Raw genomic sequence first — 19260 nt, 5'->3', positions numbered from 1 at the left:
GGGGTTTTTCAGTAAGAATTTTTTTTTTTCCAGCAATAACCACTGGACAAGAGGTCGTCGCCTTGCAGAGCATGACCACCTGAGAGATAAGAGAGTTTACAGAATCAATTGCGAGCCAGGTACGAGGTCCATGGGATGGGGCCTACCCATATGTCTGTGGTGGCAGCTAGAAGTCGCAACGCTGACAAGCAAGGGTTGAATACATGGCAGAGACTACTACCGAATCTCACATTGAAGGGGGGGGAGGGGAGTCTATCCTTGCTGAGCGTTGCCGCGAGACAAAGTCCTCCAATCCAACTTCTACTAGCGGGTAGTGAGCCCAGGAAGCGAGCGAAAACTGGCACTACCACCACGTGGAAACTGACAGAAAGAAAGTCTACTCCAAAACGCTCGGGGGAAACGATAATCTTTGGTTGATGCTGAAAATTCCCAGCAGGATCGTAGATGGGATTGCGTTGAATGACTGAACGGAGCGCGGTATGCCAAACAAAGCCATGCACTGATTTGAGGTTTATGCTGCTCGTCTATTCTGAGTCCGTACATCATCTCATCCCATCATCTGTCGAGCGGGTAGTGGAATCAAGAAAGGCTTCGTGCAGCTACTTCCCTTCGCCATCCTCATCCTCTACGCGAATAATAAACAACACAGGTTCTTCAGATCTTTCCGGAGAGGGGGGACCAAATCTCGAATCTCTGCGAGACTTGGTCTCATGAGATATACGATACGGGCATGCTACTGTAGCTTTCCAGGAATGCCTCGGGCCAGCACTCGCCAGGAATGATCACTATATATAGGGAACGATGAGATTTGCAGTATCATCCTCGGTCAACATAACCCACGTAGGAACCAGGGCTTGTACGTCTTTGCAGCTGGAAATGGGGGGTCAGAGACCTTGTTGTCCCAGCACAGAAAAACTTACCCTACAAAGGATTTGCGTGCATGTAAAGAGCCCTCTAGACGGCGACTGGGTGCGCTCTGGGTTGGGTTGGTACGTTTGCTGGTTTTTTGTCGATGCTGGGTCCATATAGCGCAGGGCAAGATCAGACATCGTGCCGAATTCCGGCGCCGGCTAATTTCCAAGTACCCCTCTATTATACAGCGGCAAACAAATGGGCTTCCGAGATCACCGAAATGGCCATTAAACCAAAGTGGTTCGTGACAGTCCCCACGCAGTCATAATCACAAACGAAGGAACATAAGAAAACGAGAACATGGTAGGTTATATATATAAGGTTTACTGATTCGCGCTTTATTGGCCTTATAACAGTTACTAATACAATGTAGTTTTATCCTACTTTACTCAATCATCATCGCAAAGACCCCCCACCCTCCAGTCCAAAAAGAAACCGTCAAAAGGTGCAAAGATCAAGACGCAGAAACATTGAAGGACTACTGTACACGTGGGTCTCAAAATAGATAATAACGATGACCATGAGCCAGTAAAGCGGGGAGACAGAGGGGGAAAAAAAAGGCGAACTATACATATACAAGTACAGAACAAGAAAGAATATAATAGATAGAATAGAGTGCATGCATGGTCTATCCAAATATGCCTAAGAAATATATATATACCAAGAATAATACGAAGGAAAAGCGGAGGGAAGACAAAAAGTTTTGAGTGTGCGAGAAACGTTGGTGGTGGTGGTGGTGGTGGTATAGTCATCATTGTTGCGCGCGTGATTACTGCTCGTAGCTGCCTCCTTGAAGGGAAGCCATCCATATCCTCGTCTTGTACAACCTGAAAGCAAAAATTGTAAGCAACCAACCCGACCCAGCGAAACCGGTGTGTTCCTGCTTACCGGAACAGCTCCCTGACGAGCTCCCTAAAATCGATCCTCTTCTCCGCAATAAAGTAGAACGTCAACTTGCGCCGGTCCCACTGATACTCGGCGTCGACGACCTCCATCGGCAGCTTCTTGGCGCGCACCTTGCTCTGGCACAGCTGCAGCGCTTTAGCCTCGTCTTGCATCTTGGACATTAACAGCCTTAGATAGCGACGGTCAGGCTGCTGTTCGTGTCGTGAGAAAGGGAAATCAAACATACTGAGCATCATGCGTGGACGCCTTGCCATAGATCATTTTTGGGTTAATCTCCTTCTTCGAACCACCACTACTGCCTCCTCCGCTCCCTCCAGGACTCACAGGGCCTTCCTCTTCGTCCCTGCCCTGTCTATCTCTCTGGAATGCCTCCACCTCCTCGACCGTAATACTATCATTGACCACCTTGCCCAAATCCTTTCCTCGATCAGCCTCCACCATCACCAAATCACCCACGCGAATCTCCTGTGACAGATCCGTAAGGTAGAAAAGATCTGTTCGACCCGCCTTAAACTCCACGATGTATAGCGGCCACGAAGACGGCACCGAGTGGAGGGGCAGACCCTTTCCAAGCTCATGCTCCGAAGAAGGAAGCCGGTGGTGGATCGGCTGGCTTTGCGGCGGCGGCGCTCGAGTCGAGGTCGGCGAGGCAACAGTGTTGGAGTAGGAAGGGGCTCGTGCACGCGTGGGAGAAGAGAAGCTGGTCGTCTGAGGATAGTATTGAATCCCTTGCCCTGGAATAAACCTAGCCGTGTGAAGCTCCCGTGAGGGTTGTTGTTGCTGCTGCTGCTGCTGCTGAGGCGTCGTCTGCTGCTGTCGGTAGCGTGACTCAAATTGCTCCTCACTTCCATCACTAGGCGACAGCTTGCTCACATTGATCGGTGGAAACGCAAATTCGTTGGAGGGCGGACTGCGAGACAGAGGCGCGTAGATAGGCAGAGAAGACGGTTGGCTCGTCGGCTGGGATGGAGACTGACCATCGTTAATGTTAAGCCGTCCGAGGTCGCCCGCAAGATCTTCATCCGATAACATAAGTCCACCGTGGCCATAGTTATTGACAGAAGAAAACGATGGCTGATCGTCGACATCCTCCACGCCTGGAGCATTGAAACCAACAATTGCTCCTCGCCTTGGCTGTACGACACTGACGCTATGCCTTCGACTGGCCGTCCCACTGCCGCCGCCACCGCCACCATTCTCACCCCTCGGAGGATTCATCCCGGACCATAACTCTCTGAATGCAGACCCGTCATCCAACAAAATCTGACCCACGTCGCGGACGAACGGGCTCATATTCGAGATGTCATATCTAACAAACCGGGAAGGAGAAGAAGCGTTAATGTTGATAGGGGATCTACCCATTGAACCATACCGGCTAGAGCCTGGTGGTTTCATGTCGCCGTATCGACCGGGTATGTTGACCGGGTTGGATAACAGGGACTCGTTCCAGCTCGCCATGCTTGGAGTAGCAACATACGGGCTGCCTATCGGAGTAGGCCTTCCTGCGGCAAGCGACTGAGAACGACTGCGTGAGATATCCTGGGCGTAGGTCCTGCCCCTCGAAAGCGAAGTTGGGATATACCGCTCGTCAAAACTCTCGAGTTCAGACTCGTCGTCCTCAAAAGTTGAAGGAAAGCTTCTCTCCCTCATGGCCGTTCCGAACTGGCTCTGTTGTGGATTTGTATTCGAGAAGGACGAACTCCGGGTAGCCATCTGACGGGTCGGACTCAATAGTCGCTGGTTCGACCAAGGTGAACTGACGACGTTGATGCTTGATGGCACGAAGGGCTGCTGCGACGGCGAAGAGAAGAAATGTTGCTGTCCTGGCGTACGCGGCGGCTGGCTGGCCGCACGTTCTCGTCCTGACCCGGAACCAGCATCAGAACCATTGGAAGCCAAGAAGCGATTGGTCCTGTCCTCTTCGTCGCTCGTCGCCGGTCCCATGTAAGTGCCTTGTTTACGTTGATCGTACGCCAGTTTCTGTTTGGATCCATGTCAATAGCGGAGCAGAAAAAAAAAAAGTTCGTGTTGCAAACGCACGAAAAACTTGAACCAATACCACTAACGCCCACCTAAATATTCTTTTCAATAGTCGATCCTGTGACTGAAGCCTGAGAAAAAGCGCTTTTTCAGCGCGCGAGATGATTTAAAAGGCAAAAAACGTACTGCTGCACAAAACGTGGAAATAATCAGGCAGGTTTTCGTGGCAACCACAACGTAGTATCCAGTACTCTAGAGATGCTCAATTCTTTTTCTTTCGCTGCTGCAGGAACGACGCCTTTAGACCGGAAAAAAGGCAGGAGAAAGTCGTGAAACACGCACGCAGCCCGCGAAATATGGGGTATCCCGTTCAGTGCCGCCTTTTCGTTGTATGTATGGATGCTTGTCGGCTCTATTTCTTGACAAAATGTAAGGGTAGGGAAATCTAGTCGTAAGAATCTAAGAGTCGTCAGCAAGCTGGTGGTGGTAATGGAAGAAGAAGGGTCTTAGTCCAGCCTCGCCTCAGCTGACCCATTGACAGGGGCATGTGACCTAAAAGGCATGTCCATTGTCCCTCTGACCGGTACAACTGACTACTTCTTCCGTTATGTTTTACGGATTCAACATTTCCTTCATTTTACTGGAGATCTGGTTTATTCTTTTTGTCTAGCTACGAGTCTGCCGTAAAATCTGCGCCACAAAACCTCGACTCTAGTACTGTCCTCGGGACCGGCTTCATTCCGGATCATCTTTGGCAATGCATCTCAGTCCACGTCAAGTCAAGACAATAACTGGCCCACAATTCCGGATCCTTCTTTTTCGCGCGATCGTGTGTGGACAGCAAAAGGTGCACGCGACACTGTCAAGCCATTATTGAACTAACGCGCCACTGTTGACGCGCTCTGATCTGCGGTGCGGTCCTTTCAATCACTATTTCGGAAGTTCCGACACAAGGCGGACTTTATTTTTACCTCCGAAATGGCCTCGTCTTGAAGGAATCAGGCAGATCATCAGACATCGACGGGAAGTAAAGGCTCGATGGCGAGTTCACTGCCTAGGTTTCTTGAGAAATGCTGTGAATGAAGCCAACCATCGGTAGAAGATTCCTCTAAAACGTGATCCGATAGAGGAAAAAGGGGATAATTGTAAGCGGTAGGAAGAAACGCGGCGTGGATTACGGAAGAGGGCAAGCGCTGGAGTCTAGCAAAGATGTGGAGTGCCGGTGGTAACCCTGGCATCTCCTAATACCAGTCACCTAGTGGCAAGCAAGGATGTGCTCTTGCGTTTGTTGCCTTGTTCGTCCGAGCGAGATTATTCTTTGATAGATAGAGGACCATCATCAGTAGCTGCGCGAAGGTCAAGTGATAGCATACTTGCTCAAATTTGAACGGTTCCAGCGCTCCGGAGCTTGCGAGCTTCATACCCATGCTCCGATGCATTGCTGCCATGCATCTAATAGGCTGGTAACGAGATACATCCAGATTGAGCGCCCCACATTGGACAGCGAAACAATGTTGAGTTTCAAATTTCCCCGACTTGACCCCATTATGCAACGTGGAAATAGAGACTGAAGGTGTTCTAACTCAAAGAAAGACCAGGAATTACGCTCTGGGCTCCCTGTTAGAAACGAGCATGGAGCGAAACTGAGGCTGCCTCATCTCATGAGCGTGCAAGCTTCGGTGGAATTCATATATCGAGGCAACAGATGAGATGGCCTCAGTGTCGCGGCGACCACATACTTATTTTAGAAGAATAGATCAGCACATATTCACAAAGAAAACGTCAGCGGCGCTTACTGGTCTAGCCTGAGCTCGGATACACAACAAGCGACGTAATGATGGTGTCGAGACATGTATGCCTGGAGCTAGGAAAACATCAACGAAACAATTGAAATACAAACGACCCTGATCATAGCCACCCAAGACCCAGCGTCCCCGTTTCGTTTTGCTTCCGTTGCGCGGCGAAGAGTAAGGAGAATAAAAGTACATTGTATCGTTATCGTATAAGTGTATACCAATAAACTACAAAGGTAAACCAAGAACTCCGAGATGGAATGACTTTTTGAAAACCCTTGAAAATCCGTGGGGGTGGGGTATCTAAGTACAAACGCGAAAGGCGTAGGTGAGATGGGCGGGGAAGATGAAGCGTGGGTAATAAATCCTCGGTAGAATACAGCGTATATGGATACAACGGTGGCGTGCGTGGATGCGAATGCGGCTGGTCTTCATGTCTTCGAGCCGCCGACCTTACGTTCAGCGGTTACTGTAGAGAATCATGAGCAAAAGGTATGCGAGAGAAAAAAAAATGCCACGCACCCCACGTCCGACGATCCATAGGGCATTGCTGCTTCGACGAAGACGTCGAGATCCATTTCAAGAGGCAGTGCATGTGGAAAACGTGGCTGCATTCACCCCATACTATAGAGGGACGATCCTCAGAAAAGAAGTGGAAAAAAGACGGCAAAGGAACGCACTAAGAGGACAGTCATCTCCCGGTACCTTGCAAGTTGGGCAGCAACCCTCATAGGCCACCCTGCATATCCCGCATACATCGCCCTCGGGGTCGTCGTCCTGGTCGTTGCCTGTGTCCCATTGCCATTGAGCGACAGCATGCCAGGATTTGACATTGACTTTCATTGTAGATGGTGGTTCGAGAACAAGAATGGAAGGACATCGAATATTACCCGGTCAATGAAAGTCAACAAAGCTTACGACATCCGTGTTTGTTTGTACTTGTGTACGTGTCGCGTTCGTGGTGATTGTCATTATTCGCGTTTGTCGAGTGACCTGCCGTCGGCGTTTTTCGGTCTCTTACGCTGATTCTTCTCACAGCGGCGGAAGTAAGTCGTCGTGGACATGGAGGTCGTCCAGAGTAAGTGCGCAGTGCTGATCTCCTTGAGGGGGGAAGACTGGAAAAACAGTGACATTATTCCCTTTTGCAGGTCTACCGGATGAACTTGAACAGAAACTCGAGGCACTAGTCTCGGTAGCCGAAATTCTGGGCCTCGACGATATGTCTTTTGCAAAGTAAAATTTTTGACATGCCCCGCATATGAAATACTCACAATATCCAGCTATTCCCGCGCCCTCGTCCAGCTGTCGGAGGAGCAGCTCTCCTTGAAGCAAATGCAGATTCGTTTGGCGTTTATCGAGAGGCAGCTCGTCGCTCATCTCGCCACGGCCAAGCATGAGCACTATCAGATAAAAAAGTGGGCTCAGTCTAATTTCAAATAGAAACGACCCTGCACTATTTAATTTACAGGTGGACGGAACATTTTCAATCAGACATTCAGTCCGGGGAATCCGTGGAAGATACCATCCGCAGACGGGAAGCCCTCCTTCGCAAAGCAAAGGAATATCGCAAGGAACTTTCCGCGCTGCCGATCTCAGAGCCACCCGTCACGATCTCTGATCTTATAGCCCAGTCCGACCGTATCAAGCAGCGCAAAGAGCAGATAAAGGCGAAGCGGAGCAAGATCAAGGCGTTCAAGGGCGTGCCGCCGGTACGTCTCTCCCGTAAAACCTTTCATGGCCCTGACCGATGTTTATCCAGAACCTGGACCTCGCACGTACACAACTCCGCGAGGCGCGCGAAGAGCAGGTGAAGCTCTTTCAGCTACGTGAGAGGCTCATGGAAAAGATGACAAGTGGGGTGTCTTGACGGAGACCGGAAGCAACCGCGATTGGTCGTTGAATATCATGTCGCGAACGGCCTGTTGCCTTCGCGCGTCTGCCTTCTAGAGCATCTCTTCGAGGCGGCATATAGTGTATTTGTGCAACATCCACTTTATAAACATTGGTCAGTGTCATCGAGCGGTCTAGAGGAGATCCGTCTTGTATGACCGTTTTCGAAGAGTTGGAATTGGCCCTTCAGTGGCCCTCAGAAATGTCCAGGTCTCCTGTGACTCAACATCGTGTAACCACTACTCCAACTGCTTTAAGCTCAAAAACAGGGTGTTTGTTCTCCAAACACAACTCTGGAGGTGCATGCAGAATTCGGTACGGTTAATAAGTGTGAGGCTAATATATGGCCGCGAAACGGACATGTTAATAAGTATCTGGCAGTTGATAAGTCTCAGAAGGCAGCAAGAGATCAGGCCGGTCAGAGAAAGCCCAAAATTGATCAATAATGCATAGGTTGTGGTCCCAGCGGTTGTACGATGTGTTATTTTATGACAGAGCGCTCCGACTCACCATTTTGCCCCCGCCACTTAACATTGAGCGTCGTATCCACCAACAACCCACATTCATAGCTGATGTAACTGCCAACGAGATGCCCTAGAAGGGCCAGAGCAAATGGGCTCGTTTATGAACGGCGATCACATAATGTTATTAACATGGCCCCAGGTGTCAGTGTTAATAAGTAACAGTTAACAAGTCCGCAGACTTATTAATCCTACCCTAGCACTGCAGAACAGATAAGACTCTTCAACTACACGAGAGGCTCATGGAAAAGTTGACAAGTGAAGCGTCTTGACAAACACCAATGGGGACACATGTTAGTGATGGAATTTCAGGTCACATTTCGAAATTGTACGCTGGCGATCCATTTCAAACATATGGGCATGATTATATTATATAAAACACCCTTCATTTTCCTCGCCACCACTAAGTACTTCTGGTGGACCCAAGGGCCAGGTCGTTACTTCTTCTGGACAGGCACTTGTTCGGGATACTTCTCTTGCCTCAGGAAGTTAAAAGGTTGCGCAATCTCCGGTGGATCAATACGTGAATTTCACTGCCGTCTGTTGACCGGCTGCTATCCCTTCATTTCGAGAAGAGATCCGCTTTGCACGGATTGACCTTTATGGCAGACTCGGCGACTTGTCGCGGACCATTGGAAGGAGATTTCTTACCGACATCTCGGTTCCTATTTAGTCCAGACCTTCAGCATGAGAAGGGTTTCGTAAATCCTTATGTTCTGAGGGAAAAACCTCATCGAAGGCGTCTTATATTATCCCACACTTGCAGCAGTCAAAAGGCCGTATGGCTAGGATCGGCGTGGCCGCATCTTTCCGGAGGGTTTCCTCCAGTGACACTGTGATTTTTGATGAACTAATGTTGGCATATAATTGCTGTAACTCGTATGTATAGATGTGAAAGGACCTGTGGGTAAGATTATGCATCTTCTGAAGGTACTCCCTGAGGACTGTATATTTTCCTATTTTTATTCCCCGGCTCTCAACCTCTGCCGGACAGGCGTTGGCTCCTTGAGGATTAGTTCTTCGATGGGCCAGCACGACGAGCATATTAACATCAAGAGACTGCCCTACTGGGAGGATAGAACTGGTCAGGTTCAAAATCCACAAAATCGACAATTTTTGGTTCAAGGGACATTGAGATAGATGTATAAATACTTGCTCATATACAGGTACGATGATACAACTATTTTATATGTACAGCTTATGCAGCAAATTATACATCGAATCAGCCCTACATGCTAGTCCTACGTGGAGATAGCATGCGTCACTTTAAAAGACGCTGTATTTCGTTTACCACATACTCGGCCTACGGCGAAAAAGAGGTCAACATAACACGGTTATATGGTAGCCTCCTTACCCGAAAGTTTCCCCCGGCGCTAATGCCTTGACTGGTGTGCCGATCCCACCTGGCCCATAATCCGCACCTTTGAACGGGACTGTGTTTCCCCACCACGATTGTATTGTATCCAAGCCGATCTACATCTGTCAGGAACGAGATCTCAAGGTTAAACGGAAATCTGACCGTTCCGTTCCTGGGATATTGCAGGCTATCTCCACGTCAGTCATTTCTCAGGTCCTGGTATAGGAATAGTCTCCTACCAAAAGAATATCACGATAATCGAGACGGTCGTCCCGGCGTCAAGGGCGGCCGACAAGACATCTGTGTTTGAATGAGTCGCGGACTCAAGGGTGTTAAGCGAACGTACAATTGTATTTCGTCCACCAGGAGAAGTGTCGTCTGAGATGTAAAATGTCGGCAAGAAGGGAGATATCTCGGTAGCGAGAGGTGCCTGCCTTCGAATGTAATATTGGAACAGCATTCCCACTGCACTGTTTAGAAAAGGTATTGGATTAACCATCAGACGGGAAAGGGCTGCAAACACTCACGCCCAAGGAACGTAATTGATAGAAGTGGCGGGTGGTATGAGTCCAGTTCCGTTGAAGATAACGGGGCTTTTAAAGCTATCAGATAACGCGGACGAGCGTGATAATGAGGACATACAAGCTGTAGTCGGTGTCAACGATGTCGTAAAATGCGTAGAAAAGAACGTACTTGACATATCTCAGCCAGCTGCTCGGATATCGCCTGCCTACAAAATATATGACTAGGGGAGCGATGGCCCCGATCAGGAAAAAGTAAACCAGCGCTATTGAGTGGGAAGAATCAGAAAGAAACGAGAAATTTGGATCAAAATCTTACGACTATATGGTTCCTTAGTATAGAAGACGATTAGAGGCGCGATCAACGCACTAATAAGTTTGTCCTTTGGAAAACTGCAGCCCCGGGCCGATGACACCCCACTAGAAACATTCCGCCATTAATGTCTAGACAAGGAGCTCTCAGATGATAGCTTACGATGATACTAGCGGTCCCAAATACCTCCGTACCCGGACATATGAAACCGTCTTTTTGGTCAGGGGAGCACATTCCCCTACCACCCGGATTAATAAGGTTGCAAACAAACAGGAAAAAGTCACCTACTCTATGTTCGTGAACATCCATGACTGCACTCCTAGCTGTACTGTACCAGCGACAGTAGTGGCTATGACCTACGTGCAATGACCCCATGAGAGACAGCCAAGAGAATGTAGGGAAATAATAACCTGGGCCCAAAACATCGACCGCGGAGGGATTTTCATGTAATGCCCAAGCTTAAAGTCGGAAGTGAATGTCAGAGCTTGTGACATGGTCTAGAACCCGGATCAGCCAACGGCAACAATGTGGCAGTGGAAGGACCTATACAATGTAACCCCACGTCTTGAACATCATCATGGCGACGGGACGGCCGGGACGAGCGTATCCGATGACGAGCTCCGTGATAACACTAAGAGGTGCCCGTGGGCCTGAGAACACCTTATTGAAGCAGAAAGCTCACTTCGTTCCGACTTGTTGGTTCGTGATGGCTTGTATCATGCCCACAGGGATGACGTATGTGAAAGCTGGATGAAATGGAGTTGAGGAGTCGTTACCAGGATCGACGGGAAAATGTGCGGACCGATGACAAGCGCTAGAAGAAATGCCCAGACCGGCATTTCTCTGTCAAGGACACGTCGGTTAGAGATACCGAGAAAATATGGTGCGCAGCAGACGTACGTGGGCCATACTTCGATGCTGATTACACCGAGGACGAACATTGTAAAGAATATACCAAGGTACCACCATTCCGGTACTGACGAAATAGATTTAATGTCAGTTGAACTTGAAAAGGTGCAGACTCATACCTTGTTTATATTTTGACATTAGACGGGAATGAATATCGGGCTGCTCATGCAAGGCACGGCAGCTCTGTATCCATATTTGTTTTCGGAAAAATAGGATCGCGTGCATTATCGTGGCAGTTATTGCGGCAAACGACAGGCTAAATACATAGTCAGTACCTCGTCACCTGCAGTTCGAGTGGAAACCTCGGCGTACCCGTATGAAATTGCGAACGTCGTTCTATAGGGAAGTCGTCAACGAGGGCCATAGTTGGTCGGACCTGATTAATCTTACGATATGAAAAGAGGGCTATACTCGTGATAGGCATCGGCATTGAATGTTGAATTTTGCCGGAGGATCCGCGTAACATTGTACTCTCGCATCTGATTATCATAGGAGGATCGCGAAGATATCCTGCACAGGCAGCAATGAGTACATGCCAATGGCCAAGTCGTGGTGACCTACGGCATATACTTGGCATGCCATGTATCCGTGAACTTTGACCAAGGTGAGCTTCTTGCGCGACTGAACAACCACGGAATAATTACATACGTAGAGGATGGGCGTTAGAATCCCTGTAATGAAGAATCAGCTAAGGTTGATTCATTATTATAATACGACTCACAGAAAAAGAACACAAAACCTGTGAATATGTTGGCTTCAGCCCACCCTGGTCCGTGTAATCAGCGCGGGAAGATTGATGCTACGTGAATTAAACTCACAGGGTGTAGCGAGGGGGGAGCCAATGTATCTACGAGTCATAAGCAGACGGTTTGTACGATGCAAGAAGAGTACCTACGCAATTTGACTCCAATCAAATGTCACTACAGACAATCCCTGTAGGCGGATATGAAGTTCTACTGGACAACGAACGATGGCGTAGCTCACCAATCCATGGATGTAGCCGAACAGCTGAGCCAGAACTGAAGGGATAGGTTTAAAAGGACGATGAGGAGGCGAATTCAATGAATCACCTACCAGCATCATTTGGTTTGATCCAAGTAATCCACGAGAAGTAGGAGAGCGCCTGGACTGGAACAAAGTTGGGACACATGGTAGTCATTTACCGAACGCGTCTTGCTCACAAAGGTACCCAGGGAAGAAATCTGACGAGAATTCATCGATTAGGATGCTTTTGGGTAACAGACGCACTCACACCAAGCAAAAGCCGCTAAAAATGCATAGACGAAGAATCGCTCTCGATTGATTCCACCACGGTTCCCAATACCAGCATACTGCTGAGAATGTAGCGTATTGAACAAGGCGCAATTGACTAGTTTTGCAGGCCATATCATTGAAGGGGGAGCAACCAAAAATCGTCGTGCTACTCCACCAATGGCGTATCCGATGATTTGCGTTGACATGACAATAAACCATTGGTCTGTGAATCACGATCAATAGAAAGAGGCGGTTGTGAGGGGGGTTGAACATACAACTGAAGCTATATATCTGATTATAGTATACCCTTTGAACGACGATGATGTCAGTAGCATACGCCGATCCAGCACCGACAGAAGCCATGATCTGTGATGAGAAATGTACTTCATGAAACATGCTCAGCCCCCGCACAATCAACGATCGGCGTACCGTTATTAGAACATGCTCCTTAACCGTGAATGGTGCTAGTTGAAATAGAAGTAAGCAAACCTATTTCTTTGTGGATTTTCCAAGCTCACAAGGATTCAACGATATTCCAAATACCTTCCACCGGGGAACGTACGCAGCAGCAACTTGACCTATGGGAAACGACAAAAGTTGTGCAATAATCCCCGTGACGTAGACATTTGGATAGCGGAAGAAAAAGAACTGGTTGATGCCAGGTATGAGGATAGCCCACATCAGACCAATGATCCACGCTCGGAGAGTCGCTACAGGCATATCGGGATCGTCGGTATTGGAGACGGCTGACCGCACTTCTGGGTAAGGGCTGTCGTCATCAAACACCAACATATGATCCCGGTCCAAGTTAGGATCATCGAACTGCGCACCGGTGATGGCCTGCACTGTTAGTAAATCCAATATGTAGGCGTAGCGTAGTGACAAACTTACAGAAATCGAGTCGGCTTCACCATCATTATCAGCATGTGCGGCGGAGAAATCACGCTCATGGGACTCACCGGTCATAGTCTCTTGCTGTTGATATGTTTCGTCCTCATCTTTTTCAACGTCAGGAATGGTGGATGGTGCGTATGAATTTGGACGATTGAGTTTAGCAAGCGAATAGTGGGGGCCTCGCACTGGATGATCGCCCATAATCACAAGGTTCGAAAGAGTTTCCGCACAGGAAGATGTCATCTTATATTTCGTATTTTTAGCTTGGATGCGGAATCGGAATCAGTGTTGATAAGGATAGCACATGTTCGTATACCATGAGCTTTGGATGTTCACATCGGACGGAGTGACGCCGGAAGGGAGGTGTGAGGGCCGCAGTTTTCGGCGTTTTTCTTGGTAGAAAATTTGACGGATATGATAAAGGTAGCGAAAGAAATGCTGGAGCGTCGATGGAAGGAAGCATAGCAGCCTCGCCTATCAAAAATCACATGTAATCAAGAAGTTGAGGTGACATATGATATGTCTTGCGGGAATAAACCACATTGGCCGACAATTTTGAACTATGGCTTTCCATCATAACATTCTCGACAAGGAAACATCAGTGGGAAAGATAAGGTTAAAACGACTCGTATTTGGCTTTTCACAATGGGAACATGATGTCGAGAAGCAGCGTTCCCCCACGTTCAGATTGATACACCGCCCCTGTAAGCTAAATGAACAATACATCAGATTGTAAGAAGGATCAGCTTAATCAAAGAAAACATACATGCCCATATGCATCGTTTCTTGGCGACAAATGAAAAAAGAGCATCAAAAGCTCCGATTATATCTCCTGGGATTCTTGACAGCTGCTCCTCGTGCTCCAATGTACCGTCAAATCATACTTATCGCCCTCTAGAAAGACGACCGCACACCGGGTGCTACCAAGGTAATGAGCTGGGCCCCCAGGATTCTGATTCTTGATTGATGACGGCTTTCCGTGCGCTATACCTGATAACATCGAGAAATTAAAAGCTGCCATAAGTTCCTTTCAACTTGGGGCCATGAGACGAGAGAAGGAAGGCAGGTGATGGCCTAACAAGGCAAATTGTGGGTCCTTGTTGGTGCATTCAAAAAATAAAGACGCACAAACATAAACCGATCGCCTCCCTTTCCAACTACTTGGCATTTAACCACCATCCCTCATTGACTCGGAATGGTCTCTTCCTTGCATTCCGTCCCATCAAGTAGAAAGCAGAATGATCAGCAGGTGCATAGCCATGTGCTGGTGTCGCGGTGCCGCACCAAGTGCCTTGATGCCGAAGATCTATCATCTCAGTCAATACTGAGGAGTCATACCATATACCCAATCTTCTGTGTGACGACGACGAACACAAGCAGGTGTGCAGCTCAGCAATGACATGAAGATCTAGTTACATTTACTTCTGCTATAGCTTCAAGTGAACCTCCTCATTGCCGTGGTATCTGTACAGGCTCAAGTTTCTGTTTCAAGGGACTGAATAGCCCCTGGAGCAACGGAACCAAAGTCTCGGACTGGGCCCATAATCAAATCCGATCCCACACTGCGCATAGATGGCTCGTGCATGTGGAAGAGCAACCTCGCTTAACAATGCAAGCTACCGATGAGACTGCTGGAAGAACCTGAGATTGCTATCAAAAGCTTTGAATGGCGCGCCTTGCATGGAGCATAATGCGACCAGTCTTTTACCTTTGCACTATGCAGATATCTACTCGGCTAGACTTTTTGGCCTCCCCTTCTGTCAGGCATGATGAAGGTCTTGTTGCACTGGAATTTCCCCTCCAGATGGATCGCCGCTAAGAAATGCCATCCCGCATACCCCGCCGTTGTTCCCACTCAATTACAGTCGAAATACACGCAGCGGATGCTTCCGGATTTTCTGGGAACGCCGTTACAATGTTCTCTGTAGTGTATGATTGTGCTGTTCACCGACAAGAATGTCTTCACAATCAGGATTAAGGTACCGAACATGGGCGTTCTCATCATGTAATGTGAACACTTCCTTGACATCGCGCGTAGATTTGACGGTCTTTCCTCTCTCCCCTTTCATCTAGGCACTGTTTTGTCTTTGGTTCGCCCGTCAGCATCTGCATCAAGTGAAGCTGAGATGACGCCTTGCGATGACGCGTCATGGGAATCAAGGGGAGCGGCCGGACCGTTCGTCTTTCGTCCTCGTTTCTTGCCAAGATTCTTGGTCTGCACCGGCGAAGTCTCATGAGTAGTTCTACGGTCCAAGACTGCCACTCGTGATCATCGTATGAGGGTCCCCTGGAAATTGGGTGTCGACACCAGGACAATGGATGGTCCAATACTCCTTCAAATTCTGTATCGAGAAATTCGCCATGCCTGTGAGGATTTCCTGCAGAGCTTCTCTGTTGCTCTTCACTCTTTGGCGTCAGGCGACATGTTGTAGCCGGTAGACGGTTGCGGTCGTGCCGGAGAAAAGGCTACCGAAGAGTTTAATAGCAACACGGCGGACTTTTGGCCTATAGGTAATTTCAATGCTAGCTCAGGCACACCAGTCAGAACATCGTTCTGAGTGGTAACCACACCGCCACCGTTACCATACCTAACTTGCCTTTTGAATGCTCGGTTTGGGTTTCCTTTCTCATTTTTGTGTAAGCATTTCAAATGTCACTGTGCAACAAACGAGCTGAATCTGTCACCCAGTGGTTTTCGTGCCTTTCGACCACGGTTCTGCATGGTACCGGCGCCACTTACCTGGTTGTGCTCGGGACTGTGTGTTGGAGACTTTCTCTCCAGTACAGCGACCCTGACCCCTTCTCATGCTCCTGTGCGCCATCTCACATTATCTACTGGCGTGGGCATGGAAGTTATGTCGGGAATTTTATTGTGAGTGTTGCTTCGCACTGTTTCATCCTCTCCGGCTGAATTGTTTAACCGACCTCAGTTTTCGTCATCAAAAGCTCGCCATTTGATGGATATATGCCTAGATCTGCCGTGTTTATTTTCGTATGATATTTCACTCCCCACGCACAAACCTCTTCAAGTACTTATTCGGCAAGCAATTGTCGCTCGTCGGCCTCTCAAAAACCAACAGCTCTTTATCTCTGCCAATCAAGCTCAACCGTCCTGTCGACCCTGAATTTGCCACCAGAGCCTGGATATCATGCAACGCTTTCCCCAACTCCCTCAGTTTCTTCTGAACATTTTCTTCAACGTAGGACAGGCTTTCCATCGTCCTTCGCTGGACGTCCGTAAAACAGCCATCCTTGTGCGTACCGATGAACAGCTCCGGTGTCTGCGAAAAATACATCTGCAGAAATTTCTCCCTCCATAATAGCGAATTACCGGCCTTCCTTGTCGCCAGCTCAACAGTAGATTCGTTGGCTATGGGTTTGCCGGCGATGATGACGGTCAACAAAATCGTGTCCTCGACTATGTCCGTGGATGCTGGGAGGGCAAGCTTCGATGCAAACTCAGCCGACAAATCGTCAACTGATGCATGGGTTGGATCTTCTGGGACAAGGCACGCGTCCACTTCGAAACGCACCACCATCTTGAGACCACTGAGGTCCTACGAAACTATCAGGTTACGGCGAAGTTTACGGCATAGCTGCGCACACACATAGGTGATGATCCTATGATGCCCGCCTGAACTCGTCTCGCAACCAGGAGCAGCACACGTGACCGCTCCCTCGAATGCATACCCATACCCAAATTTCTTCATCTTTGTCTTTGCCTCCCACCGGTTACATAGCACCGTCTTCTCCCCTGCAAGCTGCAGGTCGATCCGAAAACTCTGCTTCTTTGCGCTGACCCACGCCATGAGCTTGCGTAGCCCGTTTCTGTCGATGATGAAATCGACAGAGGGCCAATCGATCGTGGTTGAAGAGGGGTCGGACCCGGGTGCTATATTGTCAACAGCAGCGAGGATGGGTAGCAACGGAGTTTTAGGGAGGCGGTAACCATTCTGGTCGCAGAACTGGTATCCTGAATCAGCGGGGACGATAAAGGGAGTAGGCTTGTTCCTCCAGATCCGGGGAGAGCCTGGGCAGATGGGTTAGCGCCCGGCGCTTGGGAAATGATGCAACCTCTCACCTGGCACCAAGATCGTCGGCGATGAGCTATCCGTCCAATTGTATGACCCGATGTATCTCACATCCTTGATCGCGACAGCCTCTTCGTCCGCAGCTGGTACCGTTAGTGTTGTGATGGGATCTGCGGCCAAGCCGTCGGTGATGTCTCGTTTAAAAGTTGAATGATTTGCAGTGGTGGGAGGAGCAGATCCTCGACCGCGGCCACGAGATGAAAGAGATGCAGGTGTGGGGGGATTGCTCATCTGAGGATATGGAGCGACGACGGTCTGGGAAGAAGGCAACCCCGCGTCTATCAGATGATGGATCGAAGGCGACCGTGCGAGTCCGTTGAAGGATTGAATACAACTTAAGCGCCCAAGATCACTGTTCCGAATATGCAAAGGTGAATTGCAATATCATCCATCTAATCAATTGTTCGATGAAAATGGCGAACAATGATATGCGGGTCTGCGTCAATTATGTATCGCTCTTTGGGCGCCTGGGTAAAATCATATCGGGTTTGAATACATTTTTGACGACAAGTACAGCTGACGCCTTGTTGAGCTTCTTTTTTACAGCCCACAAATACAGTTTGTGATAACATCTCGGTCGCCTGCACCTCAATCCGTGTCCTCCGAGTCCCTGAGCAGCCTCATCATCTCATCCAAAGCAGCATCCTCATCCGTTCGATGATTATGCCTCTTTATCTGATGCCTCTTCAACGCATCTTTCCTCGTATACATCTCGGAGCATTCATCGCAAACAAAACCTTTCTTCTTATGCTTGATGACCAAAAAATGCCTCTTCGCGTTACCTACCATGTTGCTAGTCCAGTTGCAGTCCGGCCAGGCGCACCGTACACTGTCCTTATCCCCAAACTGGCCCCTGTGTACAGGTGTATGCGCTATTACCTCGTCAAGAGTTTCGAAGTGCTCGTCGCAGTCGGGTTGGACGCATCGGAAAATAGTTGGCTCGTAGGTGACCGATCGGGCTCGCGCCCTTCGACGGGGTTGGTCAGGGACTGAGTTGGTATCCGGGTTGAGGACGACATTAGCCACGGGTTCGGTTTCGGTCTGCATGCCTGGGGCGTAGGGGGGCGCTGTGTCATCCGGTGGGGCGACTTTAACGTCGAAGTGGCGGAACCTGTATTCTTTGAGGGACATGCCCTCGCGATTGCCACTGATGCCGCGTTCGGGTGTCTTGACGCCTTGGTTGATGCACATGTAGCTGTTCTCGAAGGAATTGAGGCTGCGGTCGCTGTTCCTGGGACTTCCTGTGCTACGGTGTGCAACGTCGCGTTGGGGTGATGCTGCATCGCGACGGTCGACCTTGAGTTCAGGGAGTCTGACGACGCAAGTAACGGGAGTTACAGGTACAGGGCCACTGAACCGGTCAGGTTCGCGGGCATCAAACTTGACATCGCGATTGAAATTACGACCGTCATCGTGACTGCTGTACCTCCTGTTGCGTTTCTCCTGGACGTTGTTGCAATGTTTAATCTGGTTAGAGTCGCGATACCGGTCTTGGCCGTCAAGGAAATCTGACATGAAGTCGGAGGAGAGCGGACTACTGGGGGGGACGCTAGGACAGCTGTCTGTCTCGGAGTCGCTGAAGTCGCTTTCGGCCAGAGCGGCGATGGGTGGGAGGGATGGTGTTGTGCGAAGCGGCATCATCATCTTGGTGTGATGGGGTTAAGCTGGTCACCATTACCTGTGAACTATTCATTTATATCTACCAGCACAATGTGGTCTTTACCATTCTGCCTTGTCTTTGTCTGATTATCGTGGGTCAATGATATAAAGACATGATTTGGTCTATTCCTTTGTGGCATTACACGCGAAACAATGTGGCTTCGCCACGTATTATCCAACGCCACTCGTCGGTCTTTGTTCTTGACAAATAGCAATCACTCCGTAGCAAGGATCTAAGTGGACGAAGCATGGGCCAGAGG

General features: G+C 49.1%; 6 protein-coding genes across 6 annotated transcripts; 1 reads left to right on the top strand and 5 right to left on the bottom strand.

Moving 5' to 3' along the window:
- Nucleotides 1-1430: 1430 nt before the first annotated feature.
- BT62DRAFT_643254 (PSP1-domain-containing protein) lies at nt 1431-4042 on the bottom strand. Its single transcript, XM_043181738.1, has 5 exons — nt 3985-4042; nt 3859-3929; nt 2045-3798; nt 1801-1986; nt 1431-1739 (listed from the first exon to the last, which is right to left on the bottom strand). The coding sequence occupies exons 3-5, from the start codon at nt 3760-3762 to the stop codon at nt 1682-1684; spliced, it is 1962 nt and encodes a 653-aa protein (XP_043033577.1). The 5' UTR covers nt 3763-3798; nt 3859-3929; nt 3985-4042; the 3' UTR covers nt 1431-1681.
- Nucleotides 4043-6022: 1980 nt separating this feature from the next.
- On the bottom strand, nt 6023-6434 carry BT62DRAFT_983239 (RING/U-box; the record flags this gene model as incomplete). The annotated part of the gene is made up of 3 exons (XM_043189759.1): nt 6023-6060; nt 6114-6215; nt 6272-6434. 3 exons carry the CDS (start codon nt 6432-6434, stop codon nt 6023-6025), a joined length of 303 nt encoding a protein of 100 aa, XP_043033576.1.
- A 108-nt stretch (nt 6435-6542) lies between these two features.
- On the top strand, nt 6543-7629 carry BT62DRAFT_957389 (uncharacterized protein). The gene is made up of 5 exons (XM_043188409.1): nt 6543-6669; nt 6740-6824; nt 6872-7006; nt 7060-7300; nt 7351-7629. The coding sequence occupies exons 1-5, from the start codon at nt 6654-6656 to the stop codon at nt 7456-7458; spliced, it is 585 nt and encodes a 194-aa protein (XP_043033575.1). The 5' UTR covers nt 6543-6653; the 3' UTR covers nt 7459-7629.
- Nucleotides 7630-9147: 1518 nt separating this feature from the next.
- BT62DRAFT_938408 (OPT oligopeptide transporter) lies at nt 9148-13513 on the bottom strand. The gene is made up of 33 exons (XM_043187537.1): nt 13316-13513; nt 12875-13201; nt 12786-12820; nt 12632-12722; nt 12355-12579; nt 12284-12304; nt 12177-12230; nt 12087-12121; nt 11998-12035; nt 11921-11949; nt 11824-11868; nt 11751-11773; nt 11664-11695; nt 11493-11612; nt 11415-11438; nt 11222-11358; nt 11094-11169; nt 10996-11036; nt 10876-10939; nt 10743-10824; nt 10604-10690; nt 10482-10549; nt 10356-10431; nt 10251-10300; nt 10200-10201; nt 10053-10146; nt 9887-9952; nt 9794-9829; nt 9706-9737; nt 9599-9659; nt 9522-9546; nt 9357-9475; nt 9148-9305 (listed from the first exon to the last, which is right to left on the bottom strand). The coding sequence occupies exons 1-33, from the start codon at nt 13491-13493 to the stop codon at nt 9290-9292; spliced, it is 2409 nt and encodes an 802-aa protein (XP_043033574.1). The 5' UTR covers nt 13494-13513; the 3' UTR covers nt 9148-9289.
- A 1469-nt stretch (nt 13514-14982) lies between these two features.
- Nucleotides 14983-17690, bottom strand: BT62DRAFT_1081156 (uncharacterized protein). The gene is made up of 7 exons (XM_043179641.1): nt 17332-17690; nt 16859-17280; nt 16268-16807; nt 15498-15716; nt 15328-15465; nt 15199-15271; nt 14983-15148 (listed from the first exon to the last, which is right to left on the bottom strand). The coding sequence occupies exons 1-7, from the start codon at nt 17570-17572 to the stop codon at nt 15066-15068; spliced, it is 1716 nt and encodes a 571-aa protein (XP_043033573.1). The 5' UTR covers nt 17573-17690; the 3' UTR covers nt 14983-15065.
- Nucleotides 17691-17929: 239 nt separating this feature from the next.
- BT62DRAFT_924281 (uncharacterized protein) lies at nt 17930-18985 on the bottom strand (the record flags this gene model as incomplete). Its single annotated transcript, XM_043184594.1, has 1 exon — nt 17930-18985. One exon carries the CDS (start codon nt 18983-18985, stop codon nt 17930-17932), a length of 1056 nt encoding a protein of 351 aa, XP_043033572.1.
- Nucleotides 18986-19260: the final 275 nt, after the last annotated feature.

This window comes from Guyanagaster necrorhizus (genome assembly GCF_019112545.1).
Source record: "Guyanagaster necrorhizus MCA 3950 unplaced genomic scaffold BT62scaffold_55, whole genome shotgun sequence".
Lineage (NCBI taxonomy): Eukaryota > Fungi > Basidiomycota > Agaricomycetes > Agaricales > Physalacriaceae > Guyanagaster > Guyanagaster necrorhizus.
Note: the sequence above shows the minus strand (reverse complement) of the source record. Positions and strands in the feature narration are given on the sequence as shown.